The sequence below is a fragment of the Metopolophium dirhodum genome, chromosome 6 (genome assembly GCF_019925205.1).
Source record: "Metopolophium dirhodum isolate CAU chromosome 6, ASM1992520v1, whole genome shotgun sequence".
NCBI lineage: Eukaryota > Metazoa > Arthropoda > Insecta > Hemiptera > Aphididae > Metopolophium > Metopolophium dirhodum.
Window position 1 is genome coordinate 12,046,017 of NC_083565.1, and position 26,378 is coordinate 12,072,394.

General features: G+C 27.4%; 3 protein-coding genes across 4 annotated transcripts in view; 2 read left to right on the forward strand and 1 right to left on the reverse strand.

The window, feature by feature from the left end:
• The first annotated feature begins 379 nt into the window (after positions 1-379).
• On the forward strand, positions 380-5,304 carry LOC132946615 (uncharacterized). The gene is made up of 3 exons (XM_061016665.1): positions 380-611; positions 1,922-2,075; positions 4,139-5,304. The coding sequence occupies exons 1-3, from the start codon at positions 455-457 to the stop codon at positions 4,779-4,781; spliced, it is 954 nt and encodes a 317-aa protein (XP_060872648.1). The 5' UTR covers positions 380-454; the 3' UTR covers positions 4,782-5,304.
• Positions 693-5,788, reverse strand: LOC132946614 (uncharacterized). Its single transcript, XM_061016664.1, has 2 exons — positions 5,312-5,788; positions 693-1,887 (listed from the first exon to the last, which is right to left on the reverse strand). The coding sequence occupies exons 1-2, from the start codon at positions 5,614-5,616 to the stop codon at positions 969-971; spliced, it is 1,224 nt and encodes a 407-aa protein (XP_060872647.1). The 5' UTR covers positions 5,617-5,788; the 3' UTR covers positions 693-968.
• Positions 5,789-8,021: 2,233 nt separating this feature from the next.
• Positions 8,022-26,378, forward strand: part of LOC132946894 (zinc transporter ZIP11) — a 71,110-nt gene continuing 52,753 nt past the window's right edge. Inside the window, exons 1-4 of one of the 2 annotated variants that reach the window (XM_061017007.1) lie at positions 8,022-8,358; positions 8,456-8,693; positions 9,197-9,292; positions 10,904-11,120. In XM_061017007.1, coding sequence (XP_060872990.1) covers positions 8,251-8,358; positions 8,456-8,693; positions 9,197-9,292; positions 10,904-11,120 — 659 coding nt within the window. In that variant the 5' untranslated portion in view covers positions 8,022-8,250. The remainder of the gene's footprint in view (positions 8,359-8,455; positions 8,694-9,196; positions 9,293-10,903; positions 11,121-26,378) is intronic. The other variant, XM_061017006.1, reaches the window with a different exon arrangement.

Below are 26,378 nucleotides of genomic sequence, written 5' to 3' on the forward strand. Positions count from 1 at the left end.
GAATGGGTTTTCCTCGCCCCAAGGTGAATCCGCCATAGAATAACATTAATTAATAATTCACCTTGGGTTTATGTTTTATAGCACCATGAAAACTAGAATAAGGAGACCTAACTCGTACAGCCACCCACATGAAAAAACCTACCGAAATTAGTCACCCGATTAAACGGCCAAAGGGCAAAGGTTGCACAGCTAGGGTGTCACGCAGCGGAGGACGAAAATATTTTATACCCTTCTATAATATTATAATATATTTATTATTATTTATTATATAATATAAATTGTATTTAAATATTTATTGCTTATAATAACTGCATATATTACTCAAATTATAAATTAGTAAGTAAGTATCAATTCCATACATTTCATTTAAAAACATGCTTATTCATTGACAAAGTGCAAATCATTGCCAAATTCAATAAATATTTTAGATCATTCATTAGTTTTCAAAAAAAGTATGGAGTCAAAATCATTTAACTCCATAGACGACGAAAAGCTTATTGAATGTGTCCGAAATTATCCTGTTTTGTACAAATTAAGCGACAAAAATTACAAGGATAATTCAGTCAAAGAGAACGCCTGGAAAGAAATTTCACACTTCGTAGGAAAAAATGGTATGTATTATTGGATAAAGATTATTAAAATAATTAATAGCCAATATAATTAAACTCTTTAAATATTTATTATTATGATTGTATCAAATTTAGATTCGGAATTTCATATTATTTATATTATATGGCGACTCTTGGGTTTTTAGTGAGGCGTAGTGCACAATCAAATAATGCATTTTTAAATAATATAAGGAAAATATGGAGTTTATTTTTAAATTAAATAATATTATAAGAGAATACAAGAAAAAATAAATATTTATTCTACTTTATTCTAAAATTACCAAATAAAATAAAACAAAACAAAATTGAAATTATAGAAAATACTTTTAAAAATAGCCCAATGTATACAATAATATTATTTCAATTAGTTCGTGTGACGTGTTTTTGCTGCCAGCTCACTGATCCTATCCTGCTATTAAAATAATCTTTAAAAGTTTCCCTGACTCGAAAAGCTTCATGTGTTGCATTTCCCCCTATTGCACTTAATTGTATCATGTTCGTTTGTACGTCCGTTATGGGATCTTTTTCTGTTGAATCTGTAGGACACACCATTCGTTCATCTCGTAATAGATTATGGATAATACACGATGCCATTATTAAGTTGTCTACTGTCTCAGGAAGAATATTAATTGGAGTAAAAAATACTCGAAAATTTTGACACATAATTCCAAACGTATTTTCCGTTGTTCTTCGCGCTCGACTTAAACGATAATTAAAAATGGCTTTCGTTTGATCTGTTTTCGATTGATTTCGAGGATAGGGCCTCATCATTGTTTCCGTTAATTTAAACGCTTCATCACCAACAAATACATGAGGCACGACTATATCAGTATTTGGTAAGCACTCTGGGTCTGGAAATTTAAATTTTCCGGTTGAAATCAATTTTCCCAAATTTGATTTAGGGAAAATTCCTGCATCTCCTTCTTTTCCATATGACCCTATGTCGACCACTAGAAACTTGTTATTCGCATCACATAAAGCCAATAGAACAACGGAAAAAAATGATTTAAAATTAAAATACAGTGATCCAGAGCTATCAGGGCAAACGATCCTTATGTGTTTCCCGTCAATAGCGCCGCAGCAATTCGGAAAATTCCACATTTCATAGAAATCATTGGATACTTTTTTTAAACTATGTTCGGTAGGTTCTGGCATTGTTATATTTTTCAATCGGTTACAAATAGCTACAAGTACTTCCTTTATAATGGTACTTATCCAGCTGTGCGATATTCTGAACTGAAATGAAAGAGATCTGTAACTCTCTCCGGTTGCTAAAAATCTGTAAAATGTAAATACATTTAAATTATTTTTAGTAAACGACTGCAAAACACGTTGGCGTACAGTAAGAGATTCGTACAAAAAAAATATGAAAAAACGTAAATTAGGTACTGGTTCAGCAGCTCCGACAAAATCAAAGTATAACGATGATGCATTAAGTTTCTTAAACAACATTGAAGATGAAAGAAGGTAAAAACCATTATTATTATTAAGCTACTTTATACGTATATGTATATATATTATAAATGTATTTAAATTTTTAATCAACATTTCATAAAATTCGGAGATAACATTTTATTTTGAGATTAATTGTTGTAGTATAAAAATATTTTATTTTTTTAACTAAATAGTAAATACTACAACGAGTAGTAAAGTCTATTAATTTTTACCTTTTATCCATATTTTTGTATCTTTTTTATTTTTATTAATATTTAAACAAATACATAAAATGGTATTACTTTAAAATAATTCAGAATTACCACAAGAATATTTCAATAATTTCTGAATTCGATTATTTTTTATTAAATAACACAAATTAATTTTAGAACTTACATAATATTAATGATGAAAATTATGAGTTTAAAATTTAAATATATACTAGTAAGTGTATATCGAGATTTGAAAAAAAAACACACACCATTGTAGATCCAATAACTTCTTCGTTTCACTGAGAATCTTAAACATCCACCCAAAATGCAAAAATGCTACCACCCCGACCAGTTTTAGATTCTGAGCGAAGCGATGAATGTATTGATTTTACAATGATGTGTGTTTTAGATTCTGAGCGAAGCAATGAATGTATTGATTCTACAATGATGTGTGTTTTTTTTTTTTATTTTTTTATTTTTGTGTCTGTCATCACCTTTTAGGACAGTAAAAGTGCTTGGATTTTCTTCAATAGTAACTTTTCTGATAGGAAAGTGAATCTAGTTGGTACTTTGGGGGGTCAAAAGTAAAAATTTCCCAGTAGTTTTCACAAGCGACGTCAAAAACAAAAGAAAAATTAAGGAAAAACGGGAATTTTTACGCAAAATCTGTTTTCGAGAAAATCGATTTTGGTTTTTGGTGTAACTCTAAAACAAATGACCGTAGGGACATGAAATTTTGACTAAATGTTTATATTAGCATTTTCTATACACCATAAAATTTACAAAATATTTTGACTCTTTTTGAGCTGTTTACGGCCATTGTCAGTTTTCAATTTTTTTAGTTTTTTTTTCTATAAATATCAATAAAAATTTATCTGTTGAGTAAAAAAGCTTGAAAATTTAATAGAAGGCTCCTAGGTTATTGTTTCAAAGGCAGATGAAAAAAATTGAAAATCCTTAGTCACAGTTTTTATTTATAAGCATTTAAAGTTCAAATTTTGACAAAATACGGAAAAATCACGAAAAATAGCAAATTATTTTGAGTTGAGAATTCATAAAAATTTTTCTTTTTAAATATAAGATTTGAAAATGTAATATAAGAACAAAAAATGTCTACAAGAAACTTAAATTAAATTTTTATGAGCGTCTGAAATTTATATTTTTACAACATTTGATATTTACTCGATTTCTCATGTAACAATTTTCTTATTTTATTGTAATTAAAAAACGAATGACTGTAGATACTTGAAAATTTCACTGAATGTTTATATTAGCATTTTCTATACACCATAAAATTTTGAAAATATTTTGACTCTTTTTGAGCTGTTTACGGACATTGTCAGTTTTCAATTTTTTTAGTTTTTTTTTCTATAAATATCAATAAATTTTTATTTGTTGGGTAAAAAAGCGTGAAAATTGAATATAAGGCTCCTGATATATCGTTCTAATAGCATTTGAAAAATATTAAAAATACATAGGCACAATTTTTTTTTATAAGCATTTAAAGTTCAAATGTTGACAACATTTATGAAATTTATAATTTATTAATTATTTTGTGGTTAAAAATTTATAAATTTTTAACTTTTATGGCTAAGGATTGAAAATTTAAAACAAGGCTCCACGTAAATAGGTTATAATTAAATTACTTTATTCACAATAATATCATCAAATATACTTGGGAAAATCATAGGCTGACTGACCGTTTTCGCTCAGAATCGTTTTTCTTATACAATGATATTATATCATTGAATTCAAATTTAACACCATCCATTACAGTGACCCACTTGTAACCTACTGTACAGCAGAGCGACATCCACTTATCCACCTTTTTTTATATTACTGCTTAAAATTCAAACATCTTATGATTTATAAAATTATTTCTAGAACTAAGTCGAACATTGCCTACAATGAAAACTTAAACTATTCAGAGGTTATGGAAAATGAAAGTTTTAATCAAACTGCGGAGTCAGAAGAAAATTGTTTTTCTAATAATTCTGGTCAAGTTTCATTAGAAACAGATAATTCGATAGTCGATCAACCACTGGAAAATGAAATACGTGATAGTTTGACAGACAGATTTCGAAAACCGTATGAAAAACCAAAAAAAATTGGAACAAAGGATAAGATAATTGAGGAAATTAAGAAAGGGCGAGAGGAGCGTTTGGCGGCGTTAAAAGAGATGAGACTAGGCGAATTATGTAATGATCCAATTCAAATTTTTTTTAAAAGCATGGCTTCGACAGTGGCAACATTTCCCCCAGAATTGGCCGTAGAAGCAAAAACTAGGGTTTTTAATATTATTTCCGAATTGGAATTACGCGCAATAAAGGAAAAGGCTTCGAATACAACTTCCGTAGAACCAATTGTACCGGTATCGCCTATTCCATCAAAACAAATAGTTCCGACAATATTTGTCGAAGAAGATTCTTCGAGTTCTGCAACTTCTGCAACAAGCAGTGTTTCATGCCCTACCACAGCTGCAAACTCCAGTTATGCTTTTTTACAATATTATAATAATGATTATTAATTTTTTTTTACATATTTTGTTAAAACTAGGTGTTATTATTTTTATATTTTGTTTTATTTTCATTTTAAAAGGGTTGTTATGTTTTTATTTTATTTTAAGAAATATTTGTATTCTTTATTTTTTTTTTGTATTTAAGGTAAAACGTGTAGTTTGTTTATAACAAAATATCTACAATTTCAGATATATGGATGGCAATTTTTTGTAACATTTTAGTAAATGTTACTATACTTAAATAATTAAAATGTATGTATACATCTTGTTAAATGTTAATCTTGTTTTTAATTAAAATGAAATACCGGTGTTATAATATGATGTACCTATATTTCAACATGTTATTATATTGTTATTTAAACCATTTTTAGTATTTATGTAATATGTCTCCTGCAACAATAACTTTTTTTCAAATCATAATAATATTTAAATAAATTAAATTATGTACTTGTTTGTTAAAAACTAACATGATATATTCTATTTTTTTTTAAATCTCAATTACTGAATATTCAATAATTATAATATCATAATTAACTTACCTTAGAGTGAGAGCGAGTTTTTCCTCCGGTGATATTGGTCTTTTAACTCTGTTACTTGGACGTCTTTTTATATCATCTTTAATATAATCTAATATATAATTGAATAGTTCAAGTGATACCCTAAAATATGCACGAAATCTAATTTCGTTATCTATAAGGCGTCTTTCAACTAAAATATTATAACATCCTTCTCTACTTCGTTCAATAAACATTTCGTCCTCTTCATCCCTGAAATAATTTGCAAGTAGCAACAGTTCTTCGTCAGCTTCGTCTTCTAAAATATTATAAAGCGTCAACACGTCCATTTTGGCGAAGAACTGGACACCAACTGACAAATATTTTCATCACGCACTCATAATCACGCACTGTGTAGCAAAACATCATCACGCAACACGCATCACGCATCACGCAAGTTTGATCGCGCAATAGCGCATCGCGCACCACGCAATCACGGATGCGTGGTTGTAGGAAACCACGGCTTTAACAACCCGTGTATAGTTTAGGAATTATTCATGTTTTTTGGTTTTTTATGGAAAACATATGCATTATTTTAAAACATGAAACCTCTTAGATTTTATAGCTTATACGATTACGCATTTAGAAATGTGCATATGTGTATATTTCATACATATATTTTTTTATTATTGTGTAAATAATTAAATTAAACAATCCAATAATAGTTATTGTATACCTAAATATCTTTGTTCACAGCAAGTCTATTTGATACACCACACACGTGTTTTCTTGAACGATAGTTTTATAAGCCTATTATAGGTTACATATAATATGTTTTACTCAAATTTGTTTCTTATTATTTATTAAGAATGTTGAATGTTTATGAAATATACACATCTGCACATGTATTAATGCGTAATCGTACAACACTACAACCTGTAAATCTAAAAAGGGTCATGTTTCAAAAAAATGCATTTATTTTCCAAAAAATTAAAAAAAACATGAATAATCCTTTTACTATACGTGGATTAAAGTAGCAACCCTAGCGTGAATCCCCCAAAAAAATCCCCGAGCCTAGGAAAAAAAACCCCAGGCTTACCCTATTTTCAAATGATAATTATTAATATTTTTAAAATAATGACAAAGTGTGTGATGGTTGCATTAATTCTGTATGTTCTTCCGAACTTTTAAAAACCGATTACTCTGCTTTTGTTCAAATTAAAGAGTACAAAACTGGTTGCTTAAAACATGTTACTGAAGAATGTTTTCATTTTTTTCTCAGTATGGAAATAATGTTTAGAAAATATAGAAGTTAAATTTTAAACAACAAAACAAAAATATTCATGAAGAAGTTATCACTTGAATTAGGTTCTTTTTCATTTTCAGAATGTCATCCAATTAAGACAAAGATGATAAACCGATTTATTAAATTTAGGTGTAAAAATTTAGGAACACTTCTTACAAAAAATATCAAAAAAAGTGCAGCTTGTCTCAAAGCTAGCAAGAGTATTGCAATGAGAGAAGCTGTTAAGAATAAAACAAAACTTTAAAAGCAACAGTTGTAAATAATTTAAACAATTTATTATTATAATATTTTACTAATATTGTTATATTTTACTAGGTCGGCCTACCTTATATTATTAATTATTTTGTGGAAAATGTAAACATTTTTTATTGTTTATATTAAAATTAATAAATAAATAATTATATACAAAACACAGTACACTAGAAAACTTTTTATAGAATAAAGTTTAAGACTGAACTTATTTTAATCATGGTTGATCATCATATTATCATACATTCATACTGTAACAAATATTTTATAGCTTACTTTGTGTATTTCTTTCTTCATATTATAATATAATGCTTGTATTTTCACTTTCTAGCAATTTTGACATTGAATATTATATTATATTATCAACTGGATATTTTATATTGTATTATTTATTATAGCCTGTAAGTTTAATTAATATTATAATATTACTATTTGTTATTCGTTTCTATGTTGATAAACAAAGCGTTAGAAATTAAAATCCCATTTTTAGCGGTTTTTCGTAATTTGTCGGTGGTTTTTCTCGTGGAATTAAATAACGATTGAGAAAATCGAAAAATTACAACTTTAAAGTACCATCTTGATCCAATTTGCTAAAGGATAAGATACTTAGATACTATATGTTGAAATCGAAGCACTCTTTCTGGTAGAAATGTTGTATACAGGATAAAAAAAATAAATAAAAATAAAAATAAACACCATTATAAAACCGCTCAGAATCCAAAATTAAATATCAAACACAAAAAAGGCGGGAATAGTTTGGCCGAAAAATGGCTGCTATCAATTGAGATGGCCACTATCTTATAATAAAATTGTCACAGATTCATTTAATCTGTGTTATTATCTAGGCTCTCTAGGCCATGGATATAATAACAATATATTGGGAAGCGAGAAAGACTATTTTTATCATTGCTTCTCATTGTAGCAGAAATGATATTTACAATATTTTATTCATATATGTATAAGTACAATATATTCATCAATTTATTTGTGATAAGACCTCAATAATTTCATATTGTTCATTCCCGTCATCCATAACCTAACCGTGTCATAATCTTAAATGCCAAATGGCCTATCCATTCTACAATGTAATTTATGTTCTATGACAATATCTATGTACAATATTAATAACATCATTAATATTCTGACGATTGTCGTGGCGCTCGTCGCTAGATGGCGCCTTATATTATCAAAACAATCACAGACTGGCAGGTCGCAGGTATATTATATTTTTTATTTCATATTTTGTAAACACACAAACATGGAGTGTGTTTTTCTGCCGACAAAATTACGATTAAATACGTTTTACGAGTGTACGTTTCGCCGACACCATCAGATATTTTGATTCTGATTACTGATGAGTTGAGACGATTCCGACGCATTCGTCTTCACGAAGGTTCTTAACCGGCCTCCAAAGTAGGAAATATCCATCATGTTACCAAACTTCAATCCGGTCGTACAGACACTACTTGGCACTTTGTTCACATGGGGCTTAACGGCTATCGGGTCCAGTTTAATCCTAGTATTCAGCGGTACACAAGTAAATATGGGTTTCGACTTTATGTGTATTTTTCCTTTAATATGACAACTTGACATGTAGAATGTAAATTCAAATTGATGATTGATGTCTATTGCAGAGAAAGCTACTGGATGGGAGCTTGGGATTCTCAAGTGGTGTGATGATAGCGGCATCATATTGGTCACTGTTAGCACCAGCAATTGAACTCGCTGGACAGGACAGCACCTATGGAAATGACGGACAGTTTTCATTTATACCGGCACTAGTTGGTTTTGTATTTGGTGCATTTTTTGTATACTTATCAGACTTAATCATATCATTGTATGAAATGGACGTACTTAATATTTTAATACCCGGTAAATATTTATATATGTCTTAAGATTATACTGCGATTGTTCAACAATTAATAAATAAATAAATATGTAAAATAGAAAATTCATATTCAAAGTTAAATATAACACCATAAAATAGTAGACGCTGTATTTTATAAAGATTTAAGTCAATATTCATTAACATTGATATTGATAGTAAAATTAATAAGTACAAAATATATTGCATGCTAGGTTCTTTTCTTTTGTAGAATTTAACAACGGTTCAGTGGTTTTCAATACTTTTCTTTGAATTAATCTTAAATTGCTGTCTTTAATTATTACTTTATGATTTAAAATAATTCAGTAAATATTAATATTAAACACTAGTAATTTTTGTAATAATACCACTGCTATTATTTTAGTATTCAATTTTACTGTATATTATACTTAATATATATATACATAGACAATTATTAGGTACTATATAATATTTTTATGTCATTTTATTACACATTATTTATACATTTTTTTATTTATTTTATTGTTAGAAGCAAATCAGTGTTCAAAAAAGAAGTTTAAATGTGATTCTAATACGGAGCGTACTTATTATAAAGATAATCAACAATCAATTGGAATAACAGATGGTAAGAATTATAGTTTAACAATCAAGTAGTATCCACACTGCATGTAGATATGTCTTGTAAATTTAATACATTCATCGCTACACTCAGAATCTAAAAAAGTATAATTACTACTTAGGTTGGTATGATAATTTAATTATATTAATCATCAGTTGCTAGGGGCAACCAACTTTATAACATTAATTTCATCTTTGTTATTGTTTGGTTGTCATGAAATCTGTAATGTGTAATTGGTCAGAAAAATACAATGATATTTTAGGCTCCCAGTTTCAACACAATGACGTCACAATAACGCTCTCCGTGTAGCACAAAATTATAGAATGTTCCCCAGGTATAAGACATGTACATGTCAATTTGTAAATTGTACCGGTTATTAAGGCCAAATTTGGAACTTCATGGTCTACTATTAAAATTAAATATTTGAAATGATGATCCCGCAACTTATCTTGCATTTTTAATTGGCTGATATAAGATTCAGACAGGGTTATAATAAGTATTTATTATTTTAACATTTGAATATTTAAGAATACTTAGCTTACATCATTTATTGTGTTTATAAAACAATGTAGGCTTTGTTGTGACATTTGGTTTTGCTATATAGAATATAATATGTTTGTATTTATGTCTTTGTTTGTAAATATATTGGTAACTTTTTATCGTCTAATCTAATTTAGTTACTGTATATATGACATAAACTATGTCAAACAATTATTAACCTTATTTCCCTAAACAATTCAATTATCTTATAATTGTATAGGTAAAAAATAATAATTGAAATAATATAATATTATATAACTTAAATATTTATAAATAATTGTATTATAAAGTCATGTTATAAAAATGCCTAAACCAGCGGTTCTTAAACTTTTAGTGAACACGGACCTGATGGAAGACTTTTAGAAATCGCGAACCCCTACCAATTTCCTTTCGAATACCTACCTTATTTTACAAAATATCTCATGTTATCATTACCAATATTTGAATACTTATTTTATACTACAAATTACATTGGTAGATAAATAAAAACTATGGATTGGCTGATATTAGAACCGATGCTCGTTATTGGTGTTATAGGATTTATCAGTATTGGTTATTTTTTAAAACCGATATTTGAACCAATAACAAAAAAAAAAAACCAAATCAATCAGCATAATAGCATAAATATATAACCAATGGAAAATTACTATAAATTTGTATTATCAGGTATCCGTTTTAGCTGATATTGGTTGATAGTATCGCTTATATTTTAATATCCGTTCTTGGCTTATGCCAAAAATGTTAGTTTTCAAATATATCGGTTATTGGTGTTTTATCAGTAGCATTTATCAGATATCGGTATAAAGTGGTATCGGCTCATCCCTAATAAAAACATACACATTTATTATTATTTTTCTACACCTAATTTCATAAAAAAAATGTAATATTAAATTTTTGTTTAGAGCTGTCATGGGGGTGGGGGTTGGACCACAGTTTAAGAACTGCTGGCCTAAAGTAATTTTAGTAGAATCCATTTTTTTGCAATATGATATAATTTATATTTATTTGTTGTTGTTATCAATTTGTCAGATCTTATACTTATGTCTAATATAAATTGTATTTTAATGTTTTTTATAGAAATTTCAGATGCTAGACAACGATGCTATAAATCTACCCATCCACCACCAGAATACACTGAAATAGAATGTGATAATGATGTGAAAGCATGTAGTTGGAAACGTATTCTATTACTCATAATCGCTATAACTGTGCATAATATTCCTGAAGGCCTTGCTGTTGGCATAGCGTTTGGAGCTGTTGATTCATCGCCATCTTCTACATTTAATAGTGCCAGGTGAGTGACTTTACTATAGTACAATAATATAAATAGTTTTTTTTTTTTTGAAAGACTTAATATTCTTGTATTAAGTACAGGTACGTAGCTAGGATTACACTATTAGGGCGGCCTTCAGGCCATCTCCCCTAAAAATAATCGAATAATAAATATTTTATTTTGTGAAGGTCACACTTTTGCAGTTGTGACAAAATTGTACACTTGATCATAGCATTATTTATCATTTATGATTATAGTAGGATATCTGCAGCTATTGTATTTATATTTATAGATTATAAAAAGGTACCTAGTACTTACAACCAATATTATGATTCATGGTACCTACACCAAGCAGTGATAGGAAATCCTGAAATAGAACACAGGTTCATGCAACTTTGTAATATAGATTCATTGTTTCCAAATACGACAATACGAACAATTTCTCTTCTGACAATGCTGTTTGAAAATTGAATAGAATCTGGTACGATAAATTACAAGCTCTTTTTATCATATTCGTATTTATTGTGTTTACACTACATTAGTGATAATTATTTATCGATATTATGCATTGATTTGATTAATGAAATACTGTGGGAATAACAAATACATCGAATTGCCACTATGAAATCCAGAAAAAAAGATATTTAAATACAGAATAATTTCATATTTTTTTTTGGGTAACCATAATATTTTTAGCTTATTAAAGTTTACTTATGTTATATTTTAATTTTGACATGGCGCAATGTCCGGGAGTAGGCCCGAAGGCCAGTTCTGACGCCTATTTGGCAGAATTTCTATTTGGGCACCCATAGGTTTCTGCCATGTCCGGTTGGTGGATGGCGGTCTCGCCGTCTAGACAGTTGCTTGACCATTGGAGTATTTTCAGTCATTGATGTACTTAAAATACATTTTTATATTTTCTTATTTTTATGGGGAGTGAAAAAAAATTGTTTGCTTCATTGCGACATTGACCCTTAATCCGGCTATGCTTATTTCTCATTGATCTCTTAATTTAAACTCAATATAATTAATAATTAATTATACTAGGTATCTGATTATTGTATTTTTAATATATGAGTCATACAAAGGTCAATGTTTTTTTTGATTAGTTTTTCACTTCAGTGTAAAATGGTCCTATAATTTGTTATAAGATATATGTACAGCATTAACTGTCTGTCTGTGATTCAATATATTTACTTATAAGTTGTGTCCGATAATTGTTTTTTAATGTTAATTATGGCTTGGTTAGATTTCATGTATTAGTTAAATGCTGCCAAAGAAGATTGGAGTTTTAGGGATAACCAAATTGTAGCCTACAAGAATGTGAAATGTACAAGTGCAACAAATATTTTAATTATAATTATTAATAATATACACTTTTTTAGTGCTTTTAATCAAGCAAAAAAAAATAATGAAGAGAAATAATTAAAATAAAATATTAATAATGAAATAGAATTAACAATATAATTTATTAAAAAAGAAATGGTTTGGTGGGGGTGTGGGTATAAAATGTAATAATAGATATACCCAGATAAGGTGTATTCCCAAAGGGGCTTGTACCAGTTGCCCCCCCCCCCCCCCCCCATAAATGTACCTTTTTTATACCAATTTCCCCCAAATTACCCAGAACGAAATGCACCAGTTCCCCTTACATATTATTATATACATAATTATAATTCCAACCCGTAAAATATGGGAGGTAAATATGGAAATAATAATAATAATAATAATATGTATAATAAAAGAATAAATACAATAATTAGAATTATGAGTGACATACAATGTTATTTGTCAAAAATGTAAAATAGTATAAAATTATAAAAAAATGTTTTGATGTTTAATATCGCAATACATAATATTATATACTATTATATCTAATACTAGCTGTTTCGCCCGACGTTGTCCAGGCCAAAGATTAGTATTTTTAATAAATATATTTGTACAAAATGTATATACCATATTTCTCTAATATTATAATATTAATATAATATGTAACGAATTGAAACCACTTAAATTGACAAAAAAAATTTCTTTTGCTCATAAAAATGATGTGTGAGCTACCTTTTACCTATCTACAGCCTATATGAGTTGAAAAATCCAGCTGTACACACCTTCCAATTTTCAAGTAATAATCTATTGAAATAACTTTTATTGAAAACGGTCCAGTCATTTGTTGAGGCTATTAATTTCGGATAAACCAACATCCAATTTTAGTTGTACAAATAACCCGATGCCGCCCGTCAAAAAATTAAAAAAAAAAAAATTTAGATTATACAGGGTGTCCCACTGAGATCTGACAAATGAAATAACTTTTGTTCTAATTAATATTTTAAAAAAATTTCTTTTAAATATAATTCATAGACTATTGCGCTACATTTTTAGTATACATTTTTTATTTTTTATTTTTTAATACTGAAAATAAAAAACTTAAAAACTGATAAAAAAATTTCCAAAATATCTAAAATAGCCAATTTGTAAATCTGATTTTCAGAAAAATTTATATCGTAAAAACATTTATTTAAGTCAAGTGGCTGATTTTTACCATTTTTTTAAATATCAATATTCTTGTTAAGTAATATACGATCTAGTTTATGTTAGAAACATTATAATTTCAAAAAATATAAATCATTTTGAAATTATTTTATATGAACATTTTGTAACATAATTTCAAAATGATTTATATTTTTTGAAATTATAATGTTTCTAACATAAACTAGATCGTATATTACTTAACAAGAATATTGATATTTAAAAAAATGGTAAAAAATCAGCCACTTGACTTAAATAAATGTTTTTACGATATAAATTTTTCTGAAAATCAGATTTACAAATTGGCTATTTTGGAAATTTTTTTTATCAGTTTTTAAGTTTTTATTTTCAGTATTAAAAAATAAAAAATAAAAAATGTATACTAAAAATGTAGCGCAATAGTCTATGAATTATATTTAAAAGAAATTTTTTAAAAATATTAATTAGAACAAAAGTTATTTTATTTGTCAGATCTCAGTGGGACACCCTGTATAAGTGTATCTTGGGTTTAGTGTACCTATACCTAGGTACCTCAGTTCACAAATAAATTTGGGTAGATTGGCGAACTAAATCTATCATGGTGAACAATTTATGTGTGATGGATTGGGTATATCAATTGGTATAAATCGAACGTGGTTCAAACTACTCTTTAAACATTCCTGATATCTCCAAGAACAATTAGAAATTTTCACAAAATCGGTCAAGTAATTTTTGAGAATCTATATAATAGCTACAAATATACATTCAACTCTCATATTTGTTTCAAGATATAATTTCTTTATTCGAAACCACAAGCGTGCGACGTTTTTTTACCCAACAAATAAAATTTTATTGATATTTATAGAAAAAAAAACTAAAAAAATTGAAAACTGACAATGTCCGTAAACAGCTCAAAAAGAGTCAAAATATTTTCAAAATTTTATGGTATATAGAAAATGCTAATATAAACACTCAGTGAAATTTTCAAGTATCTACAGTCCTTCGTCTTTTAATTACAATAAAATAAGAAAATTGTTACATGAGAAATCGAGTGAATATCAAATGTTGTAAAAATATAAATTTCAGACGCTCATAAAAGTTTAATTTAAGTTTCTTGTAGATGTTTTTTTTTTTGATAAAGTAATCTTATATTACATTTTCAAATCTTAGATTTAAAAAGAAAAATTTTTATGAATTCTCAACTCAAAATAATTTGCTAATTTTTGTGATTTTTCCGTATTTTGTCAAAATTTGAACTTTAAATGCTTATAAAAAAAAATTGTGCCTATGTATTTTTAATATTTTTCAACTGCTATTAGAACTATATTACATTTTCAAGCTTTTTTACTCAACAGATAATTTTATTGATATTTATAGAAAAAAAAAACTAAAAAAAATGGAAATTGACAATGTCCGTAAACAGCTCAAAATAAGTCAAAATATTTGAAAAATGTTATGGTGTATAGGAAATGCAATTATAAACATTCAGTCAAAATTTCATGTCCCTACGGTCATTTGTTTAAAGTTACACCAAAAACCAAAATCGATTTTCTCGAAAACAGATTTTGCGTAAAAATTCCCGTTTTTCCTTAATTTTTCTTTTGTTTTTCACATCGCTTTTGAAAACTACTGGGAAATTTTTACTTTTGACCTCCCAAAGTACCAACTAGATTCACTTTTCTATCAGAAAAGTTACTGCTGAAGAAAATCCAAGCACTTTTACTGTCCTAAAAAGTGATGACAGACACAAAAATAAAAATATAACATACATCATTGTAAAATCAATGCATTCATCGCTTCGCTCAGAATCTAAAACCGCATAAAAATCCATTGCGTACCTGGTTTTAAAGATCTAAGCATACAGATAAAAAAATGGACTTTGTTTTATAATATGTTAAGAAGATATAAAAATCTCGTGTCACGATATGGAAAATGCTTGACAAAAAGCCGAAATGGCTTGACCGATTTTCATAAAATTTCGTGTTCAGTAGGTCTGAGAGAGTGAATTAAACTATTTTTCATCCCGCTAGGTCCAACCCGAGGAGGTGCTCAAACGGGAATTTTGAGATTTATGGTGGACATTTTTGTTTTTAAATGGTTGCTATATGGGTTTTAAAGTTATAATAATTATTATTAGTTGCCATTAGTTAGTCGTTAGTTAAATTATTATTATTATTAATAATTATTAATGACGTATTAGTATTAGTATTAGATTCTGAGAGGAACAATGATGTGTGTTTTTTTTTTTATTTTTGTGTCTGTGTACACGATAAGTAGTCGAAATAATGATTGGATTTTCAACTTCAGTATCTTGTTCGATGGTTAGTGAATATCGTAGGTGCACTAGAAATAGGAAAGTGAAACTAGTTGGTACTTTGGGGGGTCAAAAGTAAAAATTTAAAAGCTCCGGGAAAAACAACATAACAATGAAGGAAAAACGGGAATTTTTACGCAAAATTGATTTTGGTTTTTGGTGTAACTCTAAAACAAATGAACGTATACACATGACATTTTCACTGGTCATTTATATAAGCATTTTCTATACACGATAATATTTTCAAAAATATTTTGATTTGTTTTGAACTAATTAGGAACATTTTTAGTTTCCAATTTTATAAGGCTATTAGGTTATTGTTTCAAAGGCAGATGAAAAAAATTAAAAATCCTTAGTCACAGTTTTTATTTTTAAGCATTTAAAGTTCTAATCTTGACAAAATACTGAAAAATCACGAAAATAAGCAAATTATTTTGAGTTGAGAATTCCTAACAATTTTTCTTTTTAAATCTAAGATTTGAAAATGTAATTCAAGATTATCCATAAGTTTGTCTACCTTTATCTAAAAAAAAATCTCAACAAGAAAATCAAATTAAATTTTTATAAGCGTTTGAAATTCATATTTTTATAGTCGAGTGTTACTGCTGCTACTCACCTCCCGCATTCAAAAGCCATGTAAATAAATTCAGCACATATGCTCATTGTAAATATTATATTACAGATTGTATATAATTTAATGAATGTTAAAAAAAAAAAAAAAATATTTTTACAATATTAATTGATAATTTACTCGATTTCTCATGTAACGATTTTCTTATTTTGTTGTAATTAAAAAACGTATAACTGTAGATACTTGAAAATTTCACTGATGATCTATATTGGCATTTTCTATACACGATAAAATTTTGAAAATAATTTGACACTTTTTGAGCTGTTTTTGGACATTGTCAGTTTTCAATTTTTTTTTCTATAAATATCAATACAATTTTATTTGTTGTGTAAAAAAGCGTGAAAATTAAATATAAGGCTCCTGATATATCGTTATAATAGCAGTTGAAAAATATTAAAAATACATAAGCACAATTTTTTTATAAGCATTTAAAGTTCAAATTTTGACAAAATTTATCAAATTTATAATTTAATAATTATTTTGTAGTTAAAAATGTATTAAATGTTCAACTTTTATAGCTAAGGATTGAAAATTGAAAACAAAGCTCTCAGGCTCCACGTAAATAGGTTATATATAAATTACTTTTTTCACAATAATATCAAATATACTTGGTAATATTAAAGGCTGACTGACCGTTTTCGCTCAGAATCGTTTTTCTTATACAAAGATATTATATCATTGAATTCCAATTTAACACCATCCATTACAGTGACCCACTTGTAACCTACTGTACAGCAGAGCAACATCCACTTACCCACCTTTTTTTATTTTTATTTGTATATGGGTTAAGCAATTATGCATCAAATCGGATTGTCGCATATTGCCTACCGATATGTTGCACTTAATCCGCTCATCGGTCAATAAACAGAATATATAACAAAATAATATTCTATATACCTAGGACTTTTTTTTTTTATATCATCGAGGACCGGTGAGAGAACTGCGTTTATGTACTAATATTTATATACTAACGAAATGTTTGATTATTAGTGTTTTAAATATATAGCTACAAGCCGTAAACTATTTAATCACACTATCACAAATATACCTAATAGGTATATTATACTTGCAAATAACTGTATTCAGACAATTATATACGTTGTCCCTAATTATAGGTTGTACATCATTAATTACCTATTTATTATAATTTATAAACGATCGCTATAATGTTTTAATTTAATATAATAAGAATACTGAAGACCCAATTCATTAATTCGACATTGATTATCTAAATATTTCTAATGATGTGCCGTATTTATACGAAATGTAATATACATAGATTAAGAAGGCGTTTGTTGTCATTCACTAGTTTCGATATAGTGTGCTGTTGCCTGTTAGTTTTTATAGTAGAGTGAATTTACCTATTATCAAACTTTTAAGTAAGAACATTATCTGAGTTCTCTCGTTGGTTTTTTACGATACCTATTTTAATTTTTAAGTGAGTTATGATAATTTTCAAATATTATCTGAACTATCAACACACTATATTGAAACTGGTGAACGAAAATTTACCTTGTCGTACGTGTGTAAGACAGGGACAACATATGCGGGTGTGACATCCCGTTAATGCAGCTACTATTGGTACTCAACGATATTTTTTACGTTTTTTTACTTAACTCATTCTACGATTATGCTTTTAAAATTGTCTTTGTTCGTGTTATGATGAGGTACAGCATTCCTCGCAGATAATATGTTCATTCAATGATACGATTCTTGGAGATCAAAAATTGTAAAAAAAAAATGAACCACTCATTCTATTAAACCATTCAAATATTTCTTAGTCTACAGAGTTGCATATAAAGTTAAAAAGCATTTTTTTCGTTATTCATATGTGATTGTCTGAAACATTAAAAAGGCAAAACAGGTTATTGGCGTTTTGTCAGAGCGCCAGCAGGTGCACCTATGGTACACCCCAGGTATCCCCTCCAATCTACCCTCCCTACTACATGACCCATCTAAGATCCATTATATGAGTTTTTGTACACATAAGTTGAGTATATACGTGAGTGTGTATATATAATATAAATTTGTATGTATGTATATAAATAAAAATAAATAATATATAAGTATGAATATATATGTTCTGTGTGTATGTACTTAGCTATGCCTGGAATGTCGATTCATACCTCATTTCATCACGTTTTTGACCACCATTTTCTTCCTTTTATTAACTGCCGCGTACTGTTCCTTTTGTCTGTTCTGCTTTCTCCAAATCGTATAAAAAAAAATGAATAATTAATATGGATGATACACTATGATGTCGGAATGTCCAACATAACAAAATTAAAACGATTTACTGGTTTCTTTTTAGTGACAGACATTTTTTTTTTTGCTAATTGTTAATTGTTATTATTCTTATGTTTTTCATAAAACAATATCAAGTTGTTGCATACATTTTTGTTTATTAACTTAATTTAAAAACAGATTACAACCTATAAAAATGTGCATATTATTTTTAAAAATCATAATTTGAATTTAATAAGTTTTTTAATTTGGAGAAGTTCTTGTTGTAGGACGTCGTATCCACATGATGTTGTCTCTGTCTAATACAAGGGGCAGCATTACTAATCCACATATCGGATCCTTTTCTGAAAGAGTTAATAATATAGCCATATAGGTATTTCATATTAGAGCGTTACTAATTTACTTATTATCGAATTTGTAAGGTAGTATACTAGTATTTAAACTGTACTCAAGCCAAGGTTAAGTAATTTCAACTACTTTTAAACTAAAAATTTGAAAAATGGATGAAAAAAGGTGGAAAAGTGGGTGTTGCTCAGCTGTGCAGTAGGTTACAAGTGGGTCACTGTAATGGATGGTGTTAAATTTGAATTCAAGTATATAAAATCATTGTATAAGAAAAACAAATCTGAGCGAAAACGGTCAGTCAGCCTATATGATATTACCAAGTATATTTGTTGATATTATTGTAAATAAAGTAATTTATATAAAACATATTTACGTGGAACCTTGTTTTAAATGTTCAATCTTTAGCTATAAAAGTTGACCATTTTATACATTTTTAACAACAAAATAATTATTAAACTTTAAATTTGATAAATTTTGTCAAAATTCAAACTATTTAAATGCTTAAAAAAAATTGTGCCTATGTATTTTTAATATTTTTCAACTGCTATTTTAACAATATATCAGGAGCCTTGTATTTAATTTTCACGCATAATTACCCAACAAATTCAATTTTATTGATATTTAAAGAAAAAAAACTAATAAATTGGAAACTGAACATGTCCGTAAACAGTTCAAAATAATGTTATGGTGTATAGAAAATGCTATCTATGGTCATTTGTTTTAGAGTTACACAGATTTTGCGTAAAAATTCCCGTTTTTCCTTATTTTTTCCTTTGTTTTTCACGGCGCTTTTGAAAACTACTGGAAATTTTAAATGTTAACCTCCTCAACTCATCAACAATATTCACATTCCTATCAAACAAAATACTGAAGTTGAAAAGTATTTTTACTGTCCTAAAAGGTGATAACAGACACAAAAAAATTTAAAAAAGAAAATTGTTATACATCATTGTAAAATTAATACATTCATTGCTCCGCTCAGAATCTAAAATTTGAATACAGTAAGTTTATGTTCTATTATTCTCTAAAAATTCGATCATAGGTAAATTTGCTCTAATATTATATAAATAAACTAGTAATTCGGCATCTACGTATATTTGGTATGTTAAAGTTTTTTTTAATTTTATAACTTCTACAGAAAATTTGACCAACTTTTCTTATACTACAATCATTAAGCGTAGAAAATACTAATTTTGAAGAAAAAAATCCACAAAAATCGATTTGCAGCTAAACTGCCTTAGCGCATTCCTTCCAATATTTCTTATTTTCATTTTCTTATATATCTAGGAAAAACCAATGTTACAAAAGCATATCATAGTTTTTATAAAAAAAAGTATAAGTAAAATAAAAATGAATACAATATTACAATGATTTCTTTATAAGCGTTTACTTATTTTATCTTATTAAAAATATAAATTATTAACTGAAAAAAATGTATTATTTATTGAAATTATTCTGATCTAAATTTTATTAATAATCAAGACGTAAGTAAAAGTAAAATAAACATCATTATTATCATGTAGTGTTTACTAATTCACAACAATGCTAGCTGTGGGCTGCAATCATGCCGTTATCAGTGATTCAAGAAATTATTATTGCTGGTATAAAAATAGATTTGAGAGAATATCATCATAAAATAAACTTTGGAGAAATCTTCATCAAATCACAATACATAAGGAAAAAAACATTTTACATAATTTCAAAGTTATAACTATATTGGCTTAATAGTTAATAGTAAAAAATAATTCTTGAAAATTTACCACCCCACAAGTTTCACCAGGAGGGGCAATGATCCACCCTGCCACCCCCCTAAATACGGGCCTGTTTGTTACTCGTCAGACGTAGGTATAATAATAAGTTATTTCCTAAAATTAAACTCAAGCAGGTTATGTTTGATTATATATTGACTGGCATAAATGTATATTATAATAATACTATAATATTATGTATCCATTTAATTGTGACTAAATTTGTATTATTGGATTATCCTATTGTGAAATACGAATTATAATTATTAATTTATTATAACTTTTGATCGCCAATGATTTATCTTGAATTTTAGATTCTGAGCGAAGCGATGAATGTATTGATTTTATAATAATGTGTTTTTTTTTTTATTTATTTTTTTTTTGTCTGTCATCACCTTTTAGGACAGTAAAAATGCTTAGATTTTCTTCAACAGTAACTTTTCTGATAAGAAAGTGAAACTAGTTGGTACTTTGGGGGTCAAAAGTAAAAATTTAAAAGCGCCGTGAAAAACAAAAGAAAAATTAAGGAAAAACGGAAATTTTTATGCAAAATTGGTTTTGGTTTTTGGTGTAACTCTAAAACAAATGAACGTATACACATGAAATTTTCACTGGTCATTTATATTAAAATTTTCTATACACGATATAATTTTAAAAATATTTTGATTTGTTTGAACTAATTAGGAACATTTTCAGTTTCCAATTATATAAGTATTTTTTTCTATGGATGTTAATAAAACTGTTGGGTAAAAAAGCTTGAAAATTTAGAAATATTTCAATATGTGAAGATTTTTTTTTCAAATACTGGCACAGTGTGGTTGGAGTTAAATTATCTATGTTAATATCGATATTACTGTTTAGTAAATAAGATTGCAAATGTAAGCATTCTGACGAATAAGTATTATCTAAATAATTTGGGTACATTTTTTGCAATTTCTTAGCGAACTCAACTATTTTCAAAGAATTGAAAGATGTAATTTTTATAGTTGTACTTAGTACTTGTTCGCTGTTGTGGCTATTAGTTGTGGCTATATATATTATATTTTAAAATGACAGAAAAAGAATATAATAAGTCAATCAATGAGTATGCAATACCATCAATATCGAAAATAAAATGGAATCTCCTGAAAAATTTGCCGCTGTAGGCACGTGCCTATAGTGCCTGCATATAAATACGCCACTGACCTAATGAAAATATTTAGTTACAACTTACAAATATACAAGTATTATGATTTATGATAATATAATATTAACAATTAAAACTCATTATCTCATTATGTATAGGTTAGGTGCCTATGTGGCTATGTCCTTTATTTTGTCCTACATTTTTATTTTATCATAATAAAAGGTTTAAAGTATTATTTTTTCGTACAAACATTTATCAGAACGTATTGTACCTATATCTATAATATTATGTGATTTTTCTCTACGAATGTAAAGATTTATTATTATTTGTGCATTTTAAAATGTAAAAACTGATTGTACGTATTGAATGTTCTTGTTTTTTAATATTGCACAATCCACAGATAATTTACAACTGTTTAAACCTTTAATTTGTATTTAAATATATGACTCTAAAAGAGTTTTGTAGGAAACCTACAAGTAGCCCCTTGTGTCATATATACATATGGCTAGATTCTTGGAAAGCAGTATAAGCTGGTAGCGGTAGCGACGACGATGTCTAGCTGCCAGGAATGTTAGCAATCACGGTGTATACCGGTTCCCTACTCTTTTGCCTTTATGATATTGTATAATATACATAATATGTACTAGAAAATCCCCTTCTCCGCCAGTTTCATCCTCTTTTTTTATACAATGTCTCGCTCTTTCTCATTCTATATTATTATTATGATTGTGAGCACAGTAAAATTTATGGTGTATTGTTATTAGCGAGTCGTATTTTGTCTTATTAGAATATCCAGGTCGACGGTGACTTAATGTGGTCAGGTGCGGTTTCGGAGGTTCGCAAAAAAAAATTCATATAATATATAAATTGAACAAAATGAAATAGGATGTTCTTTGATCTGAATTTTTCCATATTAAAGTAGCCTCTCCTTTGTTATCTCAGCTTTCGACATCCCCCTATCCCAGAGGAATCCACATACCATTTTATGTTTACATTACTATTCGGCTTAACAAATACATAGAAGTATAAACGTTTTATGTTTTATTATTATACATTGTACAATGTAAATTCATTTATCATAAAAAAAAGCCTGGCAGGAATGCAGGATACAGATCAGGTATATTGAGCAATCGTCTTTTTTTGGTCTCTCGGCGCAGGATAGTGGTGTATCTTATGTTGTGTTATTATTATTAATATCAGTTTGAACGGAATGATAAATTATCCATTTTGGATATGGTTTAGCGGCCGGGCTTAGCGTAAGCGGCGTTTACACTGTTTATTTTAAAAAAATCATGATTTCATTAATTTGTATAACCTATTCATTTTTTTAAAACATTGTTAAACGTTTTTAATATAAATTTATAATTTTCAGTTCTAAATTTTTATTTTTATTTCTCATAAACAATTTCTTAATATATGTGTTGAACATAATATAGGTAATAAGTTATATTTTTTTTTTTGGACTGCAGTGATTATTCTAATTAAATATCTAGAAAATTTGATGTTTATATGTATATATATATATTAACATTAAATAATATACATTTCTCGCCTATACTATGTTTATCTTTTTCGTTTTTATCTATACTACAGCAGTCAGCAATTTAGTTTAATATTATTTCAATTGTGTGTTTATACTATAAACATGTTTTTCAATGAACATTTCCTATAATATAAGGTATTAAGGTAATAAAAAAACATTCATATTATATCTATACTATTTGTTATGTTGTATTAAAACATAACAATTAAACAATAGAATTATTGATTCAAAATGTTGATGAATCAATGTGTATTAATCTTAAGTGCTTAGTATTTTTGATAAAAATAAGAAATACTCGCAAAACACGACTAAGAATATTCTATCTTATTCAGTTTAGCTAATTTAAATGTTCATAAGCATTCATTTAATATACAATATAGATTTTAGAGCATCAGATATTTGGTTAATTATCTTGCAGTTTGAAGGTACCTACCTAAATAAATGTTATTATATGTAATAAGGATGAAAAAAAATTGTAGTACCTATCAAATAGCTTGTCTATAGGTACAAAAATAGGTACTGAAAACTATAGGTACTTCTATAAATTCACTGCAATAACTTAATATAATATAGAAAACTAAAAAGTGTAGTGTTAAAGTTCGTATTGGCTTATTTATTTTATATTTTTTATTTATCTTTATTTATTTTAATTTCAAACGGGTAAATAAAATATTGCATATTTTTTTTTTGTTATTGATTAAAAAAACGCTTCAACAACAATGGTTATTAGCGTGTGTGATTACATTTTTTTTTAACAGGGAAGAATTGTTTCAATATTGTATTAAGCACATAATTTTTTTATGTCTGCTTTTCCTTGTGAATTTTCGATTTGCATATTTTTGTGGTCATAATATATACACATACTTACATTTTGTGTTTTATTCCAATTTGAAGAACAAGCAATTCTTTCATTATTGAACAATGTTATTTAAATTCAATAGGTTGAATGGCTTACTTTGAGTTCTAAATTTTTATATCAATAGTACCTATAATAAGTAATAAATTATTATTACTTACTAATTACACTACTGATACATTATAATTATTTCGCAATTAGTCATAATAATCAGAAGAAATGTAATTTTTAATGCGCATGTTTATTAAGTACATTTATTTGGCCACCCACATTTTAACGGATCTGATTTTTATACTAATAATAATTACAGTATTTAAATGTTTATTACACTGCACTAAGGCCATTAAACTGTACAGCGAATATTTAAATATGTATTATCTTCATGCACATGAATCCACTCATCGCACTATTACACACTTTTTAAACACACTCATTTGAGCTTATACACGGGTCACGTGTTCTGCGAGAACCAGAATGTATAATAATTGTCTATCTTTACTGTCCCATTCCTCTTTAGTTTAGGTTTTAGTGAAGTGTGTACACTATAATAATATATACAATAGATATGACTAAAGTCTTAAAAGATAATAGCCTAATTTATTTTAAAAAGTTTTTATTGGCCTAATAGAATTTGAATGTACACGATTGAGAAGAAATTACCTTTATGGCTCTGTAATATTATCTTACAATTTGTCTTATAGACATTGGTAATAATTATTACACAATATTATTTATATAATAATATATTGAATTCTTTAAATGTTTATTCAAAGTACTAAGTTATTTTTTGTGATTTTTTTTACACTATATTTATATACAATTAAAAATCACTTGATGAAATCATGAAATTTTTCTTTAAAATATAATAGTTTTATAGATTTTTTAGACAAACTATTTCATTTTGTGAACCTACCCCTCGTATTTTCGTCTGTAGAAGTAAATTATTTCTTATTGGTCAATAACATTATAAATTAAAATACACGGAATTGTATCTTGTACGCCTAATAAGACATACTAATATTATAATAACATTATTATGTTTATAACATATAACTGATATTAAAGATCTGTTTAAAAATCGTGCTTATGAGTCTGTGAGATGATCTTTATTTGTCAACCATAGCGTTCTGTAAAATCGACAACCAATAGGCATGCCTTGGTAACAATACTATTATAGGCTAAACAACAAGATGGTGTTTAGGGAATAAGTAATGGCATGGTGCATTCCAGATGTATATTTATAAATGCGAGTGGATAATGGGTATGGAAAAACTGCTAACTGTGTACCTAAATACATATTATGTACGTTTGCCTGTATCCGTACGCCATTCTGGGAACAACTGTCAACGTCCGTCACGGCCTCGGTCTTCTCCAGTTCTCCACACCTTTCATACTTTACCGTTCTCGTCTTCTTCTTCCACCATTGACTTGCTTAAGTAGTAAGACTTATCTGTAGCTAACAACAATAAAACGTCGCTGATGGAATATTTAAAATTTTAACTTTTATTATGTTATTTTTTATTTAATAACTAATAACTATATGCGTAAACTAAAATATATTATTTTCTCAACTGATAAGGTTTTTTTTTTACTCAGATACTAAAAAAAAAAGTTTTTAGTCCTGTATCAATTATTTGTAGATAAAAATACTTAATAATATCAATGTTACTGAATTTATTTTATTGCATTATTATTTATTTACTAATAGCTGGTCTTTCGGGGAAAAAATACATCGAATAAAAAAAAATAGGTACCTACCGTTGAATAAAGCCTGTATGGAACACAATTATTGAAAAAAAATTCATAATGAAACGTTATAAATTATAATAATATGTAGCCATATGGCATATAGGTATACTTTTATAAAATAATTTTGTCTAGATTTATATTATACTAATGTATGTAGATTGTAGGTGGTATATTGATATTGTTTAGTAATATTAATATATTATTATTTATTATCA

Bases quoted from the DNA above. Each gene is read 5' to 3' on its own strand.
- LOC132946614 (XM_061016664.1), bottom strand. From the start codon at position 5,616: ATGGACGTGTTGACGCTTTATAATATTTTAGAAGACGAAGCTGACGAA. The intron at 1,888-5,311 runs GTAAGTTAATTA...TACATTTTACAG, and splicing joins AAACTCGCTCTCACTCTAAG to ATTTTTAGCAACCGGAGAGA.
- LOC132946615 (XM_061016665.1), top strand. From the start codon at position 455: ATGGAGTCAAAATCATTTAACTCCATAGACGACGAAAAGCTTATTGAA. The intron at 612-1,921 runs GTATGTATTATT...AATTATTTTTAG, and splicing joins ACACTTCGTAGGAAAAAATG to TAAACGACTGCAAAACACGT. The intron at 2,076-4,138 runs GTAAAAACCATT...AATTATTTCTAG, and splicing joins AACATTGAAGATGAAAGAAG to AACTAAGTCGAACATTGCCT.